General features: G+C 39.3%; 1 protein-coding gene across 2 annotated transcripts; it reads left to right on the plus strand.

Annotated features, from left to right (window-relative positions):
- Positions 1 to 227: 227 nt before the first annotated feature.
- dpep2 (dipeptidase 2) lies at positions 228 to 22,830 on the plus strand. 2 transcript variants are annotated; one of them, XM_060911565.1, is made up of 12 exons: positions 229 to 434; positions 2,431 to 2,560; positions 2,749 to 2,908; positions 7,758 to 7,884; positions 10,907 to 11,036; positions 11,504 to 11,645; positions 12,049 to 12,118; positions 12,832 to 13,008; positions 13,457 to 13,541; positions 15,990 to 16,065; positions 16,209 to 16,344; positions 19,360 to 22,830. In XM_060911565.1, the coding sequence occupies exons 3-12, from the start codon at positions 2,769 to 2,771 to the stop codon at positions 19,570 to 19,572; spliced, it is 1,296 nt and encodes a 431-aa protein (XP_060767548.1). In that variant the 5' UTR covers positions 229 to 434; positions 2,431 to 2,560; positions 2,749 to 2,768; the 3' UTR covers positions 19,573 to 22,830. The 2 variants fall into 2 exon arrangements, with proteins under 2 accessions (XP_060767549.1, XP_060767548.1); XM_060911566.1 differs by lacking the exon at positions 2,431 to 2,560 and having other exon boundaries at positions 228 to 434.
- Positions 22,831 to 23,351: the final 521 nt, after the last annotated feature.

A 23,351-nucleotide genomic window follows, 5' to 3' on the forward strand; every position in this document is an offset into this window, starting at 1 on the left:
AGTGCTTTAACTCTGGTGAAAGAACTTTTTCACCAGGTAGATAAAGTGATTTCACTATTGCATGTTGCGATTTCATGCCAAAATTTTGCACGAAGCTTTAAATCTCAGTGAAACAGGATCTAATAACCATTCAAGCCTATAACTCTAGGATACAAGTGAGGTTTAAACATTTACAAAATAAATGCTTTTGGAGAACCAATTATGTTTTTTTTTTACTATTTTAAATTTCTTACTACTCAAAACAGAAGTGAGGAAAGACTATTATTATAACTTGCAAATGAGCGCAGCATAAAGCGCATTTTTTCCAGCTGTGTATATTCAGCTATGTCCACCAGAGGGCGCCATTTCAACTCTGTATTAAAGGTTGAGCAGATCATCTGGGTGGTGAAATGAGGATTCACAACAGAGCAGAGCTGTCAGACTTCCCTAACACGGTGAGTACTGGAAAAAAAAAATGTTTTGGTAATTTTATGGTGAGAAATGTATTTTGTAAATAATCATGCATAAAAACTAAGCTTGCTAAAGATGCTAAAAATCAGTTTTTATATGGTATGTTTTCAGCAATGCATAATTAAGCCTGAACTTGGCAGAATTTTTTAGACTACAGGATATGAGTGGTGATAAATACCAGTAAAATAATTTCACTTAAGTCATTTCACTTCACTTCACTTGAGTTGAGTATTAAAAAAAAAAAAAACAGAATATGACTTCACTGCTAATGCAATATAAAACAGGATAGACTTGCAGACATGAATCTTCTTGTATCATGTTATTATAAAAATATTTCAAAACACTCCACCACTTTCACTTAGAAATTAATGATGGGTGTAAATGAAGGCACATTTGGGAAACACACGAGGAAGTGTAATATCTAAACAGTGCTTTTATTCAATTTCGCAAAAGGAACGAGTTAAAATTGAGTCCACTCCAAAATTATTGGCACCCTTCATGATTGTCGCCTAATAGTTACACAAGCAGCTTTGGGACCAAAAGGTTGCTGGTTCGAATACATGGACCAGCAGGAATGGCTGAAGTGCCCTTGAGCCCAGAATGCTCTGGGTATGTTGAATGTTGTTCTGGATAACAGCGTCTGCTAAATGCCATTGTTATGTAATCATGAAAATGAGCAATGTCTATATAATTATATATAAGGAACACAAAGTGCATGATATTTTGAGTTTACAGGAAAATATGAGGTTGCTTACATGTACAGTTACAACAGACGATTCTATCGATAGCTCCAGCAACTTTCATGCAGTCATGTTTCATGCATTATTGATTTTGATGTTTGACTTAAACAGTGTTTGTAAAATGTGCAGTTTGAAAATGGTGTGATCGTTGGACTAAACTGTATCATTGCATGTAAAGTTTATACCAGGGCTGGTAAATACACTTAGATTACAAGCTATATAATATACAGTACTGGGCAAAAGTCTTAGGCACATGTAAAGAAATGCTGTTGACCAAAAATGGCTTAAAAAATAATGAAATTAAATGTTTCAATATTTAAAAAAAATATTGTAAGCAGTAAGCCATAATAAATGAAAGTCAGTATTTGGTGTGAGACGACCCTTTGCTTAGAAAAAAAAAATAGGTAGTCGTTGGTACAAAGAGTGCAGTTTTATGCGGAAATGATCTGTAGGTTTTACTGAGCATCTTACAGAACCAGCCACAGTTCTTCTGGACACTTTGACTGTCACACTTGCTTTTTAATTTTGCACCAAAACCCAGTAGCCTTCATTATGTTTTCTTTTTTTAATCTGAAAAGTGCTCTCTTATGTAATATGCTGCTCAGATACAAACATTTTTTTTTTTCTTCTATAACGTTTAATTTTTTGCTGGAAAACGAACGTTTGGACTCTAAAATATTTTTGTCCTGACTCCATAATGTAGAAGTCCTACAACAGAAATCTATAACAAAGTTTGCATGCAAAAAAAATAGGGGGTCTAAGACTTTTGCACAGCACTGTATATATTCCAGTGTCAAGTGGATCAGTTTAATAGACCAGTAACGCACAAATTCCTGTTAAGTATGTTCATTTATCTAGAAAAAAAGTAAATTCTTAGTGAATAATTAGATTAAGCATGTATCACTTAAACGGATGAAGAGATGGAACTTGATTGGGATTAAATGTCAAATTTTCACTTGCTGATGAAGAATTTAATATCATTAGCACGATTTGTCAGTAGCTGACTTTACCACTCTGAGCTAATGCTTTGTTTTGCCCCTTAGTGGAACAATAGGGACTAGCTCTTTAGTCATATTTTCCAGCTTCACTCCACTAGATGACTGTAAATTTAATTGTTGTGTTACACTTTCTAGGGCTGTATGGTTGACGGCCATGTTTTATAGAATCATTTTATCCCCATTATCTTGAAAGGTACCAATAATTATGGAGCTGACGATATCTGAAAATTTTTTTTTTCCAGATGTACCCCGCCTTTCGCCCGTAGTCAGCTGGGATAGGCTCCAGCTTGCCTGCGACCCTGTAGAACAGGATAAAGCGGCTAGAGAGTAACTGAATGTACTTGTAACACGTAAACTAACAGATATAAAAAGGTAAGAAAATACTGTACAAAAGAATACTGAAGATAACATTGCTCACGTCCACTCGAGAAATGTTTAAATATTGACTAGTGTTGTGCTGTATCCTGAACACCATGAATAAAAATACACACATAATGTACAGATTTGTTTTAAAAGCATAAAGTACAATTATGTGTGAGTAATCTTTTATGTGCTTATAGCTGTTCATGAGAACCAGACCATGTTGGCTCTAAAAGCCCTAAGTGTATGTGAGCTGAGCCTGTGCTGGGCTTTCTTCATCTTCCTGTATGGAGTGCAGTCTGGTTCCAGTTTGACCAGTAAAACTTTGGAGCTGATGTCTAAATACCGACTGATAGATGGGTAATGATGCCTGCTGCTTTTTCTCACTTTAGATAATTCACAGGAAGTGTTACTCCAAGTTTATTTGGCTGCAGTCCTGGGAAATGTCATTGCCTTCCAAAGTTTCCCAAAACTCTCGAACCTGAAGCCAAAATTCACAGCACTCAGGGTAAAATCAGAAACCAGCATTATTATTATTATTATACACACGGTATTTGATGTAATAACCAGCTCATTAGTCTTCTCATTGGGCCTCTACCCATGACCTAAGATGACAAGCTACTCTTCTCCAAGTCTAATCTTGTCTTTAAGTCCAATTTTTTCTTCATATTAAAATTCTTTTCTTCTTGATTTGTTCATTTAATATCCAGGACTTTTCGAAGTACATGAGCTGTTCCAAGCAAATAGGTTTCCTGTAATACAGCCACACCAAAACTGCTTCCTGTCTTTTCAAGGTTTCTTACATTACTTGTAACTATGCCTAAAGTTTCAATGCCAGTAGGTAGAATCACAACTTTTTCAACTCCCTGTTTATGGCATTTGAGGATTTCATATGTCAAAGCAGTATAATGCTCACTTTTTTTTTTTAATGTTTCTTGTATCAAACGGACAGGCTACATCAAGTACGAAATGGACTTTCTTTCTTTTGTCCAGCAAAATGATATCTGGTTTATGTTCTATCTTTCTTTCCATCTGTATTGAAAAATCCCATAGAATCTTAGTATCTTCATTTTCTAAAACCCTTTTTACCTTTTCTGTGAAATGTTCTTGGCTGGTGGCACGGTGGTGTAGTGGTTAGCACTGTTGCCTCACAGCAAGAAGGTCCGGGTTGAAGCCCCGTGGCCGGCGAGGGCCTTTCTGTGCGGAGTTTGCATGTTCTCCCCGTGTCCGCGTGGGTTTCCTCCGGGTGCTCCGGTTTCCCCCACAGTCCAAAGACATGCAGGTTAGGTTAACTGGTGACTCTAAATTGACCGTAGGTGTGAATGAGAGTGTGAATGGTTGTCTGCGTCTATGTGTCAGCCCTGTGATGACCTGGCGACTTGTCCAGGGTGTACCCCGCCTTTCGCCCGTAGTCAGCTGGGATAGGCTCCAGCTCGCCTGCGACCCTGTACAGGATAAGCGGCTACAGATAATGGATGGATGGATGTTCTTGGCTTTTTCCACAGCTGCTGCTGCTACTACTACTACTAATTTATTATTATTATTATTATTATTATTATTATTATTATTATTTTGTTCTGTTGGAGGGTGGCATGGTGGTGTAGTGGTTCGCATAGTTGCCTCACAGCAAGAAGGTCCTGGGTTCGAGCCCAGTGGCCGACGAGGGCCTTTCTGTGTGGAGTTTGTATGTTCTTCCTATGTCCGTGTGGGTTTCCTCCGAGTGCTCCAGTTTCCCCCAAAGACCTGCAGGTTAGGTTAATTGGTGGCTCTAAAGTGAATGTGAGTGTGAATGGTTGTTTCTCTATGTGTCTGCCCTGCGAAGACCTGGCGACTTGTCCAAGGTGTACCCTGCCTCTTGCCCATAGTCAGCTGGGATAGGCTCCAGCTTGCCTGCGACCCTGCATAGGATAAGCGATTACAGATAATGGATGGATGGATGTTCTGTTGGATAAATTGTAATTAATTTCACTTTTGAAAATTCTGATACCTGAATGAAATATTAAGCATTAATGAATTGCTGGGTAACTGAAAATCTGCTTTAGTATTTTGTTGCCAAGTTGATCCTTTTTCATAAGAATTTTTCTTCGCTAAACTGAACTGAAAACTAAACATGGTTTGCATGTCGACCGGGATTGTGTGCAACAGATGATGTAACTGCACTTGAATAATCCTTGAAGCCAAACTTGGTCCCTTTTTTGGTTTTTTTGGGGCATGGCAAAATGTTTCTGCAATTTTACTCTCTTGGCTAAAAACCGAAATTCATTTGCAGTTGCAGTTTTGCTGGGTTGTTATTTAACAAACCAAGACGACTCTTTCTTTTTTTTTTTTTTAAATATATTTAGAAGGAAACCGAACCTGTAAGATGTCCATTTGTTTGCTTGTTTGCCTTGACGAGAAAGTCTGTGCTACAAGTAGCTGCTTGTGCATTGCGAAACGGTGACAAGCAGGGGTTAAATTGGGATTGGTTATGTGGGGGGGCTCTGCCTCGTACCCGCCCCTGCCCCCGCCGCCCTGCCCCAATATACTTTTTGGAAAATAACCCTCTAATTTGATAACCATATCATATTGCACAGAGATATACACCTTATCTGTGTGTTGTAGGCCTATGTGTGTCTTGTAGTGCCCCCCTACACATTATGGCAGTTTGAATGTAGATTGGTTGGCCAATGTAACAGATTGTACAGGTTGTTGTACATTGGTTTGAAGGAAATGATTAGTGGGGGGTCTGGGGGTCCTCCCCCAGAAGTTTTTTATTATCATACATGTTATTTGCTGAATTCTGGTGCATTTTAATAAGTTGTTAGCTGACTTTACAGAGGTAGGTTGAGCAATATCATGTTAAATCTTGTCACATGCCTACAGGTGAAAAATGTGAAGGAGAAATGTTCAGTGAGAAAATTTGAAGGCTTGCACAATCTTAAACCAAAACAGTTGATTTATTTTGGAGGATAAATGTTAAATATGCCAAAACACTGTCATTCAAATTGTCAATCAAATATATTCATTCAGTGAATGCAACCAAATACAAACAACACTATAACATTGGAAGCATTTATTATTATTGTCATTATTATGTATTCAATTATTTATTTGGCATGTGGTGCTTTTTGTATTGTCTAGAACATAAGATGAGCATATTATAGCAGCAAAATAGAAGCACAATCATTTGAATGCAGCAAAACTTTTGCTGCATTCAAATGATTGTGCTTCTATTTTGCTGCTATAATATGCTCATCTTATGTATGTTCTAGACAATACAAAAAGCACCACATGCCAAATAAATAATTGAATACATAATAATAACAATAATAATTACACTAATAATACACTAATAATATTAACAATAAATAATAATAAATTAACATTAAATTAAATATTAACAATAAATAATAAAACACTAATAATATTAACAATACAGTGAACATAATCATTATCATATTTTTTATTATTAAAAACAAAATATCAAATAATACTGAAGAGGGGAAAAAATAATACTGATCTAAATATGTTGTGTTTTTATTTTTAGACAGTATGTGTTTTGCTAAACACATACTGTCTAAAAATAAAAACACAACATATTTAGATCAGTATTATTTTTTCCCCTCTTCAGTATTATTTGATATTTTGTCTCATCTCATCTCATTATCTCTAGTCGCTTTATCCTTCTACATGGTCGCAGGCAAGCTGGAGCCTATCCCAGCTGACTACGGGCGAAAGGCGGGGTACACCCTGGACAAGTCGCCAGGTCATCACAGGGCTGACACATAGACACAGACAACCATTCACACTCACATTCACACCTACGGTCAATTTAGAGTCACCAGTTAACCTAACCTGCATGTCTTTGGACTGTGGGGGAAACCGGAGCACCCGGAGGAAACCCACGCGGACACGGGGAGAACATGCAAACTCCGCACAGAAAGGCCCTCGCCGGCCCCGGGGCTCGAACCCAGGACCTTCTTGCTGTGAGGCGACAGCGCTAACCACTACACCACCGTGCCGCCCCTTGATATTTTGTTTTGAATAATAAAAAATATGATGCTGCCCACCTTTTGAAGAAATCTGTAAGCTTCCTCCTCTTTGCTTTCCTCATTTTTAACCTTTAGCTGCTGACCTCTAAAAATCCAAGACAACAAAACAATTTATTAACCTTCTTGTATAAAAGTGAAATTGACTGTATCGACAGTTAATTAAGGCTAGAGCACAAGACGAGTGTTTTGTTTATGTTTGCCAAAGGTAGCTAACTTGAGGCAATGTTAGGCTCAACTTTTGGTCAATCTCAGTAGCTAACTTTAACTGACATCTCCCCCTTCCCCCTGGCTAATTTCTGTCGATAACTGGGGACTATGGAAATTGAACTCGCCAAATGCACAGACAGTTCGTTCAAGCACCTCTGATGGATTAGGATCGTATGCAGGTAAAAGGGGAGACGGTGTACGGAGAAAATTATAAACAAGTCACAACGCTGAAACACAAGCCCAAAAACCCGCAAACCACGACTTCTGATTTTTTTTTTTTTTAAAGCGAGCTCACAAAAAAAGAAACCCCAAAGTCCCTTATAAAAAGCGGAATTGGCAACCCACGCAGTGTTCCAGAAACCAGAATCTCTGATCGCAAGTTCTGTTCTAAATAGCTTTGACAGGTCATCTTGTTATCAGGAAAACTATGATCTATCTCATAAAAGTCATGGGTTTATTGATTAATATAACGATATTTAATTATTCAGAACTGAAAATCGTGAAAAGGGTTTGTTGCTTTTGATGTGTGCGTGATCATATGCCATCCGCTCCGAGCTTATGTGCCGGGGCTCAGCCCCGGAGAGCCCCGGCCCAATTTAACCCCTGGTGACAAGAATCCAGGATTAAGGATGTGTTCACTGTCCCTGAGGGGTACTTTGTTCTATAGACAGCATTATCCACACAAACATCAGACAAATAATAAGGAGACAATGACTACAACATAAAAATCACAATGAGCTATTTTCTAACCCTAAAGTTATTTAAAAGGCCAATGGAGAGCAGGACAAATTTAGTTTTTAAATCTGTTTGTTGGCAGTTTGTACAGTATCTGTGGCCGGACAGAGGGTGTCTTAAAATCAAAAATACCAAATACACCCGAAGCTGAGAAACCGAATTCAACTTACTTTTAAGTGTGAAAGTGTACCATTCCTCACATTTACATACACAATCATTTTCCTTTATGCCTACAGACACAACGACCTCCCTTTGCACCTCCGCATGCGCTGGAATAACCAACTCAGCAAGTTTAATGTGTACCACAGCCCCAAAACAGCTACAGATATTACCCGACTCAAAACGGGCCATGTTGGAGGACAGGTAGTGTCTGCTTTTACATTGTTCCTTGGGAATGTTCTGGTGTATTTTTAATTTATTTTCAATTTTTGCTGAGATTGAGAGTTAAATATGGCCATTATGGTGGCATGACTGGGGTAGCGGGTAGTGTTGGTGTCTCACGGGACCAGGGTAAGATTTCTGAGTGCCGAGATTACAACATCTGTCCTGCAGTGTGTGTGTGTGTGTGTATGTATGTATGTATGTATGTATATATATATATATATATATATATATATATATATATATATATATATATATATATATATATATATATTATTGTATACAGCTGTGGAAGAGTCATTATTTACTGTATACCACTATCTGGTTTTGCACAGAAAAGGACTGGTTCTTTTTTGAGTTTGGTTCAAGTTTTTCAAAGTCAAGGCTTTTTTTTTTTTCCTTTCAGCCATATACAGTTGGTAGAGTACACAGTTAAAATGAAACGACGTTTCCCCAGAACCATGGTGCTATGTTAAACATGACAGGATTACAAATCTACAAATACAACATGAAGTGCAAGAGTGTAGTGAGTGCAAACATTGCAGGCAATAAACTACACACAACATAAAGGGCAGACATCGACAACAACAAGTTTTCTTCCTCATGTTGTCTCAGGGAGGGTCCCCTCTTTCCACAGTCACCTCCGGCTTGTTCATTAAGGATGTAACTCTACATCCAGATTTCTGTAAAGCTGCTTTTGGGGCTTGGTGTCAATTGTTAAAAAGCAGTGTCTAAATAAAGTTATTGAATTAATTTTGCAGCATTCTGATTTCAGTGCTAGAGCTTTGAAGTTATGATGACTGTAACGAGTAAAGATGGTGTTCATTGTGACCACAGAGCAGTTTTTAGCTCATCTGGTCACAGACCAGGCCAGAGGAGCTTATGCGATCACACGCCGTCCATCCGTCGTCGTCGTCCATCCACAATTTACAAAAATCACTACTCCTCCTATAGGATTGATCAGATTTTGATCAATTTCACATGCAGTATTCCCCAGGTGGGTGTGCGTAAAAGTTGTCAAGATGGTAGCGCCACCTGTCGTCATATTTACGATTTTATGGGTGTCTGAAATTTCAAACCCACACACAACAACAGTGACCGGTATGAGCTACAGCCTAATTGAGGCTATTTTTACCTCTGCCAACTTTTGTTTTCACCTCTGTTTGTCCCCGATGTAACTCATAAAGTAGTGAACAGATTTTGATGAAATTCTGAGAAAAGGTGAGCCATGGGCCAAGAAATAATTGGTTAGATCTCATCTCATTATCTCTAGCCGCTTTATCCTTCTACAGGGTCGCAGGCAAGCTGGAGCCTATCCCAGCTGACTACGGGCGAAAGGCGGGGTACACCCTGGACAAGTCGCCAGGTCCAATTGGTTAGATTTTGATGGAAATCTGGATGTGTATGTGGCTCCAGGATTTTTTTTCTTTTTGTCTTTTCCCAACATGAATCAAAAAGTAGTGAATGGATTTACATGAAATTTGGTGGACAGCTTTAGTATTCTCCTAGGTTCAAGTGATTTTTGATTTTAAGGTTGATATGTGGCTCGGTGGCAGTATGCACTCTACTGAGTGCCCTTCCAGTGCCTGTTTTTGACATGGCTGGTTCAGATCATCTGCTCATAATGAGTCCAGGATTTAAATAATAATTAGTAGGGGGGAACTTGCAGTAAATTTTTACAAATGCAATTTTGACAAAGGAACCTAAATGGATTTTTTTAAAATAAATACTTATTTAATAAATAAATAAATAAATAAATACAAATTACTTTTGGCACTATGTCCAAAATGCAGTGAGTGCAGATTGCAAAATACCATGTGTGTATGTTTAGATGCCTGTGAGTTCAATTACGACTTCGTTCAAATCGTTCATAGCATATGACATTTTTTAGGAAAACTTCTGTACATGTAAGAGTCAGTCATCTAGAGCTCCAGTTTGTAAAGCGGTAGCACAGGTATCAAGTGCTGGGTTTACAGCATGAAAGCCTAACATTTCTATTACGATAGCATGCACTTTGCATAAACAAATGCTTCCTTGTGTTCACTGATCAGAAGATTTTTACATCTGTGCGTACACAACCTAAAAATACACATCACGCAACATACAGTGGAGGAAATAACTATTTGATCCCTTGCTGATTTTGTACTGTAAGTTTGTCCACTGACAAAGAAATGAACATTCTATAATTTTAATGGTAGGTTTATTTTAACTATGAGAGACAAAACATCAAAAAAATAAAATCCAGAAAATAACTTCATATAAAAGATATAAACTGATTTGCATTTCTTTGAGTGAAATACTGTAAGTATTTGAACCTTCTAGCAAACAAGACTTAGTATTTGGTGGCAAAACCCTTGTTGGCAAGCACAGCGGTCAGACGTTTCTTGTAGTTGATGACCAGGTTTGCGCACATGTCAGGAGGAATTTTGGTCCTCCTCTTTGCAGATCATCTCTAGATCATTAAGGTTTTAAGGCTGTCGCTTCGCAACTCGGAGCTTCAGCTCCCTCCATAGGTTTTCTATGGGATTAAGGTCTGGAGACTGGCTAGGCCACTCCATGACCTTAATGTGCTTCTTCTTGAACCACTCCTTTGTTGCCTTGGCTGTATGTTTTGGGTCATCATTGTGCTGGAAGACCCATCCCCAACCCATTTTCAGTGTCCTGGCAGAGGGAAGGAGGTTGTCACTCAGGATTTGACGGTACATGGCCGCATCCATTCTTCCATTGATGCGGTGAAGTAGTCCTGTGCCCTTTGCAGAGAAACACCCCCAAAGCATAATGTTTCCACCTCCATGCTTGACAGTGTGGATGGTGTTCTTCGGGTCATAGTCAGCATTTTTCTTCCTCCAAACACGGCGAGTTGAGTTAATGCCAAAGAGCTCGATTTTGGTCACTACTCTACTAATTAAATACATTATATTGATTCAATATCCTGTAGTGAATAAATGCCCTACTGATTCAAAACCCTATATAAATAAACCAAGACTAATTTTTCCTCTGCCAGATATTTGCAGCGTATGTGTTATGTACAGCTCAGGACAAGGACGCTGTTAGACTGGCATTGGAGCAGATTGATGTGATACGACGTATGTGCACTGAATACCCAGAGCTGGAGTTGGCTACCACTGCTGCAGGTATTTACTCAGTGTATATGGAGAGAAAAACAAACAAACCTATTCCCACTTTCCTGACCTAAAAAAAAAACCCTGTAAATTTTTAATTTCTTTTAAAGCTGTTGAATTGTATAATATGTACTATTACCAGATGGATAAGAAGTATATTTTCTTATACTGTGTATACTTTAGACGCTGCACATTTGCATGCCATACATTTGGTGATATTTTTCAGTCATAACGTAAGATGCGTTCATACATACCTTTTTCTCATTTTCCATATCCATCAGCAACAGACATGATGGCACACCCATAAATGGAAGTTATAAAACATGGGAAAAGGGCAATTAGAGGAACATAATGCTCATTCAGGAGCTCTTTTTCCATATCACCACACATTTTGCACTTCCCACATTCAAGTGAATGAAGATTGCCTGAGAGATTACACTCATAACTTGCTTTGGTGTGTGTATGTGTGTGCTTTGAAGAAGTGAATGCCTCAAAGAAGATAGCTTGTTTGATCAGTGTAGAAGGAGGCCATGCAATCGATAGCAGTCTACCAGCTTTACGCATGTTCTACCAACTGGGAGTGAGATCTCTGACCCTCACACACACCTGCAACACACCTTGGTAAGCACATGCACACTTTATTATTATTATTATTATTATTATTATTATTAGTAGTAGTAGTAGTAACAGTAATATCAACAGGGTACTGTGTGTGTTGTAGCGTGTATCCGGCATGGTTCATTAATGTCTCATGAAGGCCCAATATACTGTAGATACTGTATCTTTTTAAATGAATGTTTCCAAAAGTCGTCGCAACATTGCTGTGGCTGGTACAGTTCGCATGAAACACACTTGCGTCAGTGTCACTTTTTTGAGTGTTGCAGTTTTGAGAAATGTGCACCATCTAGATAACATCTACTCAGTGGTCGTGTGTGTGTGTGTGTGTGTAGCAAGGTAATTGAGCTGATGTTTCTCACTCATTTTATTTATTTATTTATTTATTTATTTTTTTTTTTTAACGTAGGGCAGAAAGTTCTTCCCATTTGTACCATTACTACAAGAGAGCCAACAATTCCTTGACGGATTTCGGCAAGGTAATAAACAAAAACATTAACACAAAGCTTTAGTGTGTGTGTGTGTGTAATGTAACTGAATATGAATACATTATTGGTATTGAGCAGATTATGTTCTCAATGAATGCAGCAAATACAAACATGGATATGAATAGGAGTTGCACTAGTTGCTTTCTGTTTATCTGTCAAAGCTTTCCGGAGTTTGAAGCTGTTCTGTACATTGTAGATACAGTGTCTGTACTTTCATTTTCCTTTTGACTTGCTTTTTCCACTTACAACTTTGTTCCTGAATGTGTTATGAAACCACAATGCTGACAACCCTGCTCAAGGGACTAGTACCACATTTATGAACATATTACATTACATTACATTAACGGCATTTAGCAGACGCTCTTATTCAGAGCAACGTACAACATACCCAGAGCAGCCTGGGGAGCAGTTGGGGGTTGGGTGCCTTGCTCAAGGGCACTTCAGCCATTCCTGCTGGTCTAGGGAATCGAACCAGTGACCTTTTGGTCCCAAAGCTGCTTCTCTAAACATTAGGCCATGGCTAATAAGAGGCGCAATATCTCTGCTGGATTCTCAGTATATATTATATATGAGAGAACTTGTCTTGATGGTGTGCCCATTGTCTTGTCATGCCTGTCCATAAGAAAGAGGAAGTCTTTGTTTGAACAGTGAGGCCTTATTTGCTACCTAATCTATTATTGTGTGCATCCTGCTCATTACTCCAGGCAGTATTGCGTGAGATGAACAGGCTGGGAATGTTGATTGATCTGTCTCATACTTCCTGGGCTACAGCACGAAGCGTGCTGCAACTTTCCAGAGCTCCAGTCATCTTCAGCCACTCCTCCGCCCACGCCATCTGTAACAACACACGCAACGTCCCTGATGACCTGCTTCTCATGCTGGTGACTCCAAACTATATTGAAGAGAGAGTATATGCCAGAAGAGCGTGTATATTACACTAGATTTAGAGTCTTGTATAGTGTTCTGATAGAGTTTGAAGAAATGAGCAAAAGGCAATAGGATCTGGGTGTGTGTGCATGTGTTCACTGCTTCAGATGGGTTAAATGCAGAGGATGAAGTTCACTGTGCTTGAAGTGTGCATGTGACACATAAATAAATAAATAAATAAAGGATGTAAACAACCTCAGGAGCAGTTTGCTTGCATAGATGTAGGACTTTTGTCTGAAATGTCCTGTTTTTCTGGAAATGTTGTGTGCCTCGCATCATCTCTCTGTAAAATGCACACCATAATATGCTTATTATTGTTGTTGTTGTTTATTATTATTTGTTATTATTGCTACTACTAACGTGTCCTTTTTATTAATTTAATCCTTTACATTCCTACACTAGAAAGCAAATGGAGGGCTCATCATGGTGAACTTCTGCAGTGCTTTTATAGCCTGTGGTACTCAAGCAAATGTTTCTCTTGTCGCTAGTGAGTTCAAGCACTTTTTTTCCCCTTCCTTTTACTAAAGAATATGTAAAATATATGCAAACCAATTACCATCAAAAATTGATCTTGGTCTCTAATAACTGTGTCTTTTATGGAATAAATAGGAGGTTCCGCACATGCAAAGCTTTCAGCAGAAAACAAACAATGGTTAATCTAGTAAGGAAATGGATCTAAAACCTTAAATGTTTTATATCTATCATAAAGCACAGTTAAAATTAGACAAGTTACACAAAAGACAGCTCACAAAATGCAGCACCTGAAGCATTAATAGAACTACAATTAAAATTGTGTTGCCAGACGAAACCAAAATCTAGCTACATGTACCGGTAGATGCCCATGCATAACGTTTTTTTTTTTTTTGTGAAAAAAGTCAAACCAACTATAAAATATTCCTGAATAATAGCTAGTGGCTCAAGGTCTACTGTCAGTTATTCTATCCACATTCACTGGATATGAGCAATCACATGCTCTGGCTACTCTACTACTAGGCTATCGGCTCATATACTGTGAGTAGAGAAAAACAAAATGGCGGAGCGTGTTGCTGAACCAACCGAGGATGAAATAAAAACTCTACTCAAAAACAAAACCCCAAAACATACAAAAAAAAAGCAACAAAATATGGATTAAAAGTATTTTGATGGTAAGAACATATCTATTTTTTTTTCAAGAATTATTAGGGGCCAAGCAGCGGAGCTGCAGGCACCTCTAGTGTTTCTATGGTTTCTTCTTCTTCTTATTTCAAGCATCTTTCTTCCGTATAGGATGTCTATGGCAGCCTATAGAACCGTATGGTAAAAAGTTATGAAATTTAGCACACTGATTCTGGACAGTTTCATGATTCTTCTCAGTAAATTTCATGTTGCCACCTCAAACTCGCTAGCGCCACCAACTGGTCAAAGTTTGACATACATTTTTGCTCATAACTTTTGAACTGTACATCCTATTCTCAAAAACTTGGTATCCCTGGAATCCTTGGGCCAAGCCGATTCCAATGCACCCTATGACGTCATTTTCCGCCTGGGTAGATTTTCCGCCATTTTGGATTTTGTTAAACTTGAATAAAATTCTACTTCTCCTACATTTTTTTGACTGTTTTTCATGAAAATTGACATGGACCATCTTCAGACTATGGTGTATATAGGGTCTATTTTTTGGAGCGATTGATAAAACTGTCACTGCACAGCAGCCAATCAAATTTAGTGGCGAAGACGCCAAACAGGAAGTGAGCTCATATCTCGCCAGCCCTTTGACATATCTCAACCAAACTTAACGACATAAAGCCACACCCCTCCCGAAGGGTCCACACCAAATTTGATGCAAATTGACCAATAGGGGGCGCTATAATTTGTAAAAATGTGTTTTGGCTCATATCTCATGTGTTTTGGTTAGAAACAAAATTCCAATGCCTGATCACACTGTTGGATGCCCCATTGAAGGTCATTTAAAAATTTCAAGGTCAGCACAAGTTATGACCATCTCTCCAACATTACATCAATCTCTTAGCATGTGGCTGCTTGGCCCCGCATTGCTGCTTGCAGCTATATTTATTATAGCATTTTTCACAAATTGCTACTGTGACTTTGCCAGTTTGTTTACATTCTAAGCAGAAATTATTTTGGTGGACGTTTTGTATAAAGTTTTTATTTATCATATTTGCAAAAAATAAAAATGCTGTTTCTCAAAATCCAGTGGATGTGGATAGAATAAAACAGTTATTCCACTCAATCTGGCCGTACATGGCTCATAGTCAACTTGGTGCTATGTGCCTTGTCGGCTATCAGCTAATGTACGACTCGATTTCGTGGAAAAACTGTTAAATATTCATTGCATCATGAAGCCTTCTATCACATTAGTGTCCAGTTTAATCCATCAGAGCCATGTGGTGTTTGGCTCCATGTGTTTTGTGTTCCAAAAGAGCTAAACAGGATTGGTTATTCTTATCCTAAGGATAATGTAGCTCAAAAACCTTTTTGCCTCTGCCAGGAGGTTAATTCTTGGCCAAAAATGGATTTTTCAAACTTGTCCAGCCTTCCATCCATTATCTATAGCACTTATCTGTCAGGATTGTGGGGAAGCTGGAGCCTTCAAAAGCCTTCAACGACATGCAAACTTTTATTAATTTATTTTTATTTAAAGCCTAAGAAAAGGCCCCAGTCAGCTGTGGGAGTCAAACCCAGACCCTTCTTGCTGTGAGGCACAAGTACTTGTGGAAAATTAGTGTTTTGTTGCGATCAGCTCCGTGTGGAGCTTTAGGGTCAAAGATCTCCTTAGGGCTTGCTAGACATTACATATCAGTTCTGATATCCACTCCAAAGATCAATAACAAGGTTTTATGTTTGAAAACCAGTATACAGAATATATATTGCATCTTTTTTTATATATAATATTCCTCTATACTGAAATGTTTTATCTTAATCTTGTGTCCTGCAGACCATTTTGACTATCTTAAGCATGTGATTGGAGCAGAACATATTGGAATCGGAAGTGACTATGATGGAGCCAGCACGTAAGAGAACTTTTCCTTTTTTTCACATTTCTCAATCGTTTGACTTCTGTTCCAAACTTGTATAAATGGCAAACATCTGGCCATAATCTCATGAAACGTTTAAAACATTTGTCCTGAGTGTTGGTGTGTGTGTGTGCTTGTAGGTTTCCTCAGGGTCTGGAGGATGTGTCGAAATACCCTGCTCTGATAGAAGAACTACTGAGTAGGAACTGGAGTGAGGCAGAACTGGCAGGCGTGCTGAGGCTCAACTTCATCCGAGTGTTTGAGAAAGTGGAGAAGGTGAGCGATGGCCTTCATTTAAACATCAGAACCTATACCTGCTCACATCTACTAAGCCTGGTAATATACCGTAGATGAGCTGAATCAGGTGCCTTTAAAAAAAAAAAAATCACCAAATTAAAAAAAAAAAAAATTTCAATCACCAAATTAAAAAAAAAAAATCACCAAATTTGCACTAAATCTGGCTCTGCAGGAGGAATTGGGCATAGTGTAGAAATAAAAATGAATGTAAGCTAAAGAATATTTGACCCAGAAACAAAAAACCTGAAACTTTCCCAGAAAATCCACATCTAATGTCACCACCAAGTAGTTTTATAAATATATGTACAAGGAAATGTCCACAAGCGCTGCCGACTGGTGGTTTTCTCCGCCTACACAGACGGTCTGCACCAGCTACTCCGTCCCAGAAAAAAACAAACAAAAAAAAACTTGCCTTTCAATGTTCAAGCGATTTTTATATCATCTCCACTACCCATAATTTGCTGCAAATCCAATTATTCCACCATGAAATTGTCTTCGATTCGGGTCTAGCATGACTGGAAGTGATGCCATGTTTGTTGATAAATTCTCGCGCTCTGATTGGCTGAGCCAGACCACATGACCACGCCATAGCATATGTAGTTATGTTACAGAGCCAGACAGCGTACTACAGAGGGTAACTGAGAGAGCCAAGCACACACACATCTGGCAGAAATTTCATCCAGATTTTGCATTTTACAGGGAAATGGTTAGTAATTTATTCGCTGAGAATGCACCAGAGGGTATGTACATTTCAAAATGTTCTGGGGAGGGGCAGACCCCCCCCCAGCATGAGCTTCACAGCTGCAAATTTCAGAGCCGCAGGTTTATATAAATTTTATATAATATATAATATATAATATATATTATATATTATATAATATATTTTATATATTATTATAATATATTTTCACAGGTTTATATTAATGTACTTGTTCTAATACATTATTATATCTTCAGTAACAGCTTACACAGGGACTTGTATGGCAAAATGCTCCACATAAACATTTTTTTTCATATGTAAAGCAGAACTGCTTCTGTACAATATTTCAAAGCAGTTCTTATTCGAAGGACATCATGTGATTGTGCTTAAGCCCTCAAGCTTATAACGATATATTTCCCATGCATCTATATGAAATGTATCATTATTGCCGTCTGTTTCTACTGCGTCTTTTTCCATTATAATCCCAGGCTGTGTCAATCTCCAACCTTCTCTAGCATGTTTTTCCAAAGTCTTGCATGCAGTGGCGGCTGGTGGAAAAAAAATTCTTGGTGGGCCTGGTGTGCCAATAGGTTTCCCTGCCTAGTCCAGTATAAGCATTCAAATGAACAGTCAGAAAATGACAACAATTCCACAATAATAATTTAATTTCCTTCTCAAAATCAGCAGTTTCACAGATAAATTAACAATTTACAGCTATATTAGGCTTCATTTATGCTTTGGAAAGGAACGGTATCGAATACAATATGATATTCAAGTTCTTGGGAGAAGTTTACAGCAAGGGTATGATTTCAGCTGAATCTATACAAATCAACTGTGTGTGTGAATGAGTGAGAGAGAGAGGGGGGGAAGGTTTCTAAGGTGAGTATGGGACTGAGTGATTGTATGAAAAGAAATGGAGAGAGAGGTGGTGTGTGTGTGTGTGTGTGTGTGTGTGTGTGTGTGTGTGTGTCTGATTCTATGGTGAGTGTAAGATTTCTGTGTGAGAGAGTGACTATGAAATGAGGTGTGTGTGTTCTGAGCTAGGTGCATTTCTGTGAAACGAGAGAGAGGGGGGTAGTGAAACACAGTCAGTGCGTTTACATGCACATAGAGAAAATCAAATTTCTGCCGTAGCTCGACTGAAATCGAAGTTCTAAATGCCATGGAAACACCTTAGCTCGGCTGAAATCAAACTGAACTGGATTTCTCGTAATCAAGCTACGCGACCTAGATTATGCGATTGTAGCCGAGCTACTTAGTGCATGTAAACCCTGTCGAGCTACTTACTTCAGCACTGCCCCTTCCAGAAGTGACGAGTGATGAGACCACAAGCGGGAAACACAACAGCCTTGGTCGGCATGACAACAGTAGTAGAAACGTGCACTTCTGGAGCAATGAGGAGATAGAGTTCATGCTCATTCAGCTTAAGGAGTTGAATATATATATATATATCGATGTTGCTGTCCTCGTCGTCGTTCTTCTTGTGAACACGGAACTGATAACTTTGTTTATACTCTTGAATAGCTCTTCTTCATGATGACAACCGGAAGTGTACCAACACGATGGGGCGTGTAGCGCCACCTGTGGCTCGGGTGCACAATGTACCTCACACAATAGCTCGATTTCCTTGTGTGCATGTAGGATTGGATTTCTCTGGCACCCCTGCTGGGACCCTTAGCTCGATTACTGACAGTAGCTCGATTTGGATGTGCATGTACAGTAAACGCACTGAGTGTTGACACTCTTGTTGCGAATACAAACTATGACGAGAAAGATGTGATTATTGTCCAGTATGAACCAAAAGTCTAGTTTTGAACATCATCTCTAACCAGAGAGAGCACGCTACATTTTCTGTAGCAGGGGTGAAATTTCCAGCGTCCCAAAACCATTAAATTCGGCAATGCTGATTGGCCAAATATTTATTTTTCCCTAGCAACCATACACGATTGGCTATTTCGCTGCACTTCTGGGCCGCTTTGACGAGCGCCCAAGAAGAGAAATGATACGAGTCTGTCAGTGCAAATTCACTGTTGAATGAGGGTCAGTTGGTGGAAATGTTGTTTAAATAATTCAGATTGCATGTAGGCATACACTATTAAGTAAAACTGGCACTGATAATAAAATTTGATATATATGTGTATAATTTACAAATTTTTATTATCAGTATATATATTTTATATTTTTTTCCCCTCCACATCTGGGAGGGCGGCGCCCGAGCGCCCCTATGGGCCAGCTGCCACTGCTTGCATGTCTAAAATCTGCTGCTTTTTCTGTCTTGTTGTGCTACTGTACAGATACGTGATGAACTGCGTAACAACATTCATCCCAGTGAGGAGGTCATCCCCCTTGCAGAGGCCCAAAACGAATGCCGTTTGGTGCTGAAGCATCCGGGTATCTGGTCATCCACTGTGCGAGCGAGTAATTTAAGCTCAGGTGCTCTGTTTTGGACTGCTTCTTCTTCTTTTTTATTTTCCATTTTATGTTGCTACATAAACCAAAATATCTGAATTGATGCTCAGACAACAATTCATTAAAAAGCCTCAAGACCTTCTTTGTGAAAAGAGCATAGCTAGGTTGAAGATGATTATAGTGAAGCCGTATATATTCAAGCATTTTTAGAATTGAAGACCTTGTTTGGACCTGGATGTTTCATGCTGTTACCAGTTCCCATCTTCAGCATGTGCGGAGTTTCTCAGTATGATGAGTACTGCACTATCTTGTTTCGAGTTCTTTTTGCTTCCATTGTCTGATTACCTGTGTGTTTTATGTTATCTAATGTGTGCACCTATTCCTAGTGCATCCCATGAATAATTTTTGTATGCCCTCATGTTCCTTTGTCACATTGCAAAGTCTCATTTAATGCAATACTGCCTTACTGAGCCTTGTTCGTTGATTGTGTTTGGGTTTGACATTGATAGAACGCATTTTATTTTTTTAATTAATTTATTTTTTTTAATGTATTTTTATTTTATTTTTACACATTTTTGAAGTTTGTTGCTGCCTGCATGAGATTTGACCCCTTCAGTAGATTATTACAATGATTTTTTGGATTATTCCAAATAAACCAGAGAGTATAGGGAGTTGGCGGCACAGTGGTGTAGTGGTTAGCACTGTCACCTCATAGCAAGAAGGTCCGGGTTCGAGCCCTGTGGCCGACGAGGGCCTTTCTGTGCGGAGTTTGCATGTTTTCCCCGTGTCCGCGTGGGTTTCCTCCGGGTGCTCCAGTTTCCCCCACAGTCCAAAGACATGCAGGTTAGGTTAACTGGTGACTCTAAATTGAGCGTAGGTGTGAATGTGAGTGTGAATGGTTGTCTGTGTCTATGTGTCAGCCCTGTGATGACCTGCAGGCGTGGTTTTAAGGGGTGGGAAAAGGTGGCAGTTGCCACTGTAAAAATATGTCTTGCCACCACAGTTGCCCCCCTATTTTAAAAAAGAATTATTTATTAAAACACATGTTTGAAATTCAATTATCTATCTATAGAGATACTAAGCCCTCATCTCACCTCTACCTACCGTTATTTACGTTATTTCACACCCCACACCTGGAATTTTGAAATGGTTTCACCCAGAAAGAGACGTTCTTCTGTTGTGATTCTTCTGAATGCTCGACTTCTGATGAGGCAACGTGCTGGAGCAAAGAGTTTGGTCAAATTGTTTTCACCTGATAGAACACAGTCTTGTCCTTTCTATGTTAAATGCAATTTGGTACTCAATTATTCTTTTAGCCCAGCTATCTTTATTATCAATATTTTTATTACAATCAGAGACGTTAGTTTTTCTAAAACATTAGTTTTTTGTTGGATACAGTAGGCTATACAGTCATTGGTTGGATGTATGGAGTGCTGTCTCGCTAGGTTCCGGTAGTAGCTATACCTGTAAGCAGGGCCGTAACTACCATTGAGGACACCGAGGTCATGTCCTCGGCATTTTTTCCCCACGGTATTTTTTTTTTCACTCAGAAATGTGAAATTAATCTCATCTCATTATCTCTAGCCACTTTATCCTTCTACAGGGTCGCAGGCAAGCTGGAGCCTATCCCAGCTGACTACGGGCGAAAGGCGGGGTACACCCTGGACAAGTCACCAGGTCATCACAGGGCTGACACATAGACACAAACAACCATTCACACTCACATTCACACCTACGGTCAATTTAGAGTCACCAGTTAACCTAACCTGCATGTCTTTGGACTGTGGGGGAAACTGGAGCACCCGGAGGAAACCCACACGGACACGGGGAGAACATGCAAACTCCGCACAGAAAGGCCCTCGCCGGCCCCGGGGCTCGAACCCAGGACCTTCTTGCTGTGAGGCGACAGCGCTAACCACTACACCACCGTGCCGCCCCTGTGAAATTAATATATGATGAAAATCGTTCTGACTTTGATCGGGGGAAAATTCTAAATTCAGCTTGCATCCCCCTGTTCTCATTTGTTTGTCTAAAAATAAATCCACATAATCATTTTTAAACGAAGCTGAAATATCCGACATTGGAAACATTTCATTTTAGGCAGCCTCGCGATAGTCAGCTAAGCACCATGGGATATACAAGAGCTGAGAAGTGTTCTCATCAAGGTCCGACTCCGCAGCCAGTCAGTTTGTCAATTAGTCGTGGAATCTGAAAATTGACATAAGATGAAGAAGTCTACTACACTAAAACAAACCAAACTCAGCTTTGGAAAGTCAACAAGTGAGAGAAAAAGAAAGAGGGAAGAAGGTGAGTTAATTTTGCCAGTCACTGACAGTTATGTGCCGGAATGCTTATGATCATTAACAGTGCAATTTTAATTAGCATTTCAAGCAACAACAGTCGAAGCCACTTAGCTAGATAGGATTTTTGTTTTCCAGGCGGCACAAACTCTTTTATTCTCTCTTTCGATTTGATTTGGTGCGTTTCAGATCAGAAAAGGCTGGACAGTCGTGACCTGTTGTTTATGAAGTTATTGGATACTGACGAGACTTGAGCTATTTTGCTAACTTACCAGACTATAGGCTAACGTGAACACAAGACACTATTGTTTTGATCATTGGTTGTATTTTCGAACGGAAATGAAAACGGGTAGCAAACTTATGTTCACATTTTATTTACAACATGATGTACCACCTCTGACTGCTTTCTGTCAATCATGAAGAGCCCAGCCGCGTTCACAGCTCCTCCTCCGATCACCAGCTGGAGATGAGCCTCCTCTCGGGAAGTCTTGTCCCGCCCCTCTTATTGACTCCCATCTCCAGTGAGGCTCAGTCTCCGAATGTGGCGTTTTAGTCGGTTTTGTCCAATAACCGTCTAGTATTTTGCTATTGAAAAGGGCATATATTTTTAAAAAAGCAACTGAAGTCCATTCAGGCTCGGCTAGATTGCGTTGTCACTCACTCACTCAAACTCCATCACTCACTCAAACTCTCACTCACTCACTCACTCACGCACACACACACACACACACACAAAATACTTTTGTGATCGTGCAGTTCAGATCGCTACATGTTCATCTTGTTGGGCTTGTGATTTTGACTCGTTTCCAAAATGTATTAAAAGTCACCATATTAGGACATTTTTTTGGCAAATAAGATGTATCGCAATGTTTGACCTCGGTATTTGAAAAATCCTGGTTACGGCCCTGCCTGTAAGTTATGTTTTACTTTCTGTGTATGCTAGGCAACGAAATGAACGCTAATAGTTCGCAAATTTGTTTCTTTTAGTTATACAGATGTGTTCATCCTCGATTTCTGTAAAAGTTTGAAGTCTTCAGTAAAGATCCACAATCTAAACCGTTCGCTATCTGTCTATTTTTTGATACATGGCTAGGGCAGAATAGTTCCATTCATTGCTTGGGAATATACTTTCAGAAAAGATGGTTTAGATGGTTGAATCCGTTTTCCTTGATGGTACAATAGCTCAATACATATTTGACAAGATGACTTGATTGTGAGTCTTTCTTGAGCGTAAGTAAAAATGATTTCTACGATTTGCATAAACTGCTGCATCGACAACCTATGCCCCCCTCCTGGAACCTATGCCCCTCCTTTGTCACCCTAAGGAAAAATCTCTGGAGCTGCCACTGATGACCTGGTGACTTGTCCAGGGTGTACCCTGCCTTCCGCCCGTAGTCAGCTGGGATAGGCTCCAGCTTGCCTGCGACCCTGTAGAACAGGATAAAGCGGCTGCAGATAATGAGATGAGTATAGGGAGTTTATGCACTTGCATCCTACCATTTGAGTATCAGGATTACACCTGAATAAGGATTATACATACTGAAATTAAAGTGTAAGTGCATTTATAACATTTTTGC

Source organism: Neoarius graeffei, chromosome 27, assembly GCF_027579695.1.
Source record: "Neoarius graeffei isolate fNeoGra1 chromosome 27, fNeoGra1.pri, whole genome shotgun sequence".
Lineage (NCBI taxonomy): Eukaryota > Metazoa > Chordata > Actinopteri > Siluriformes > Ariidae > Neoarius > Neoarius graeffei.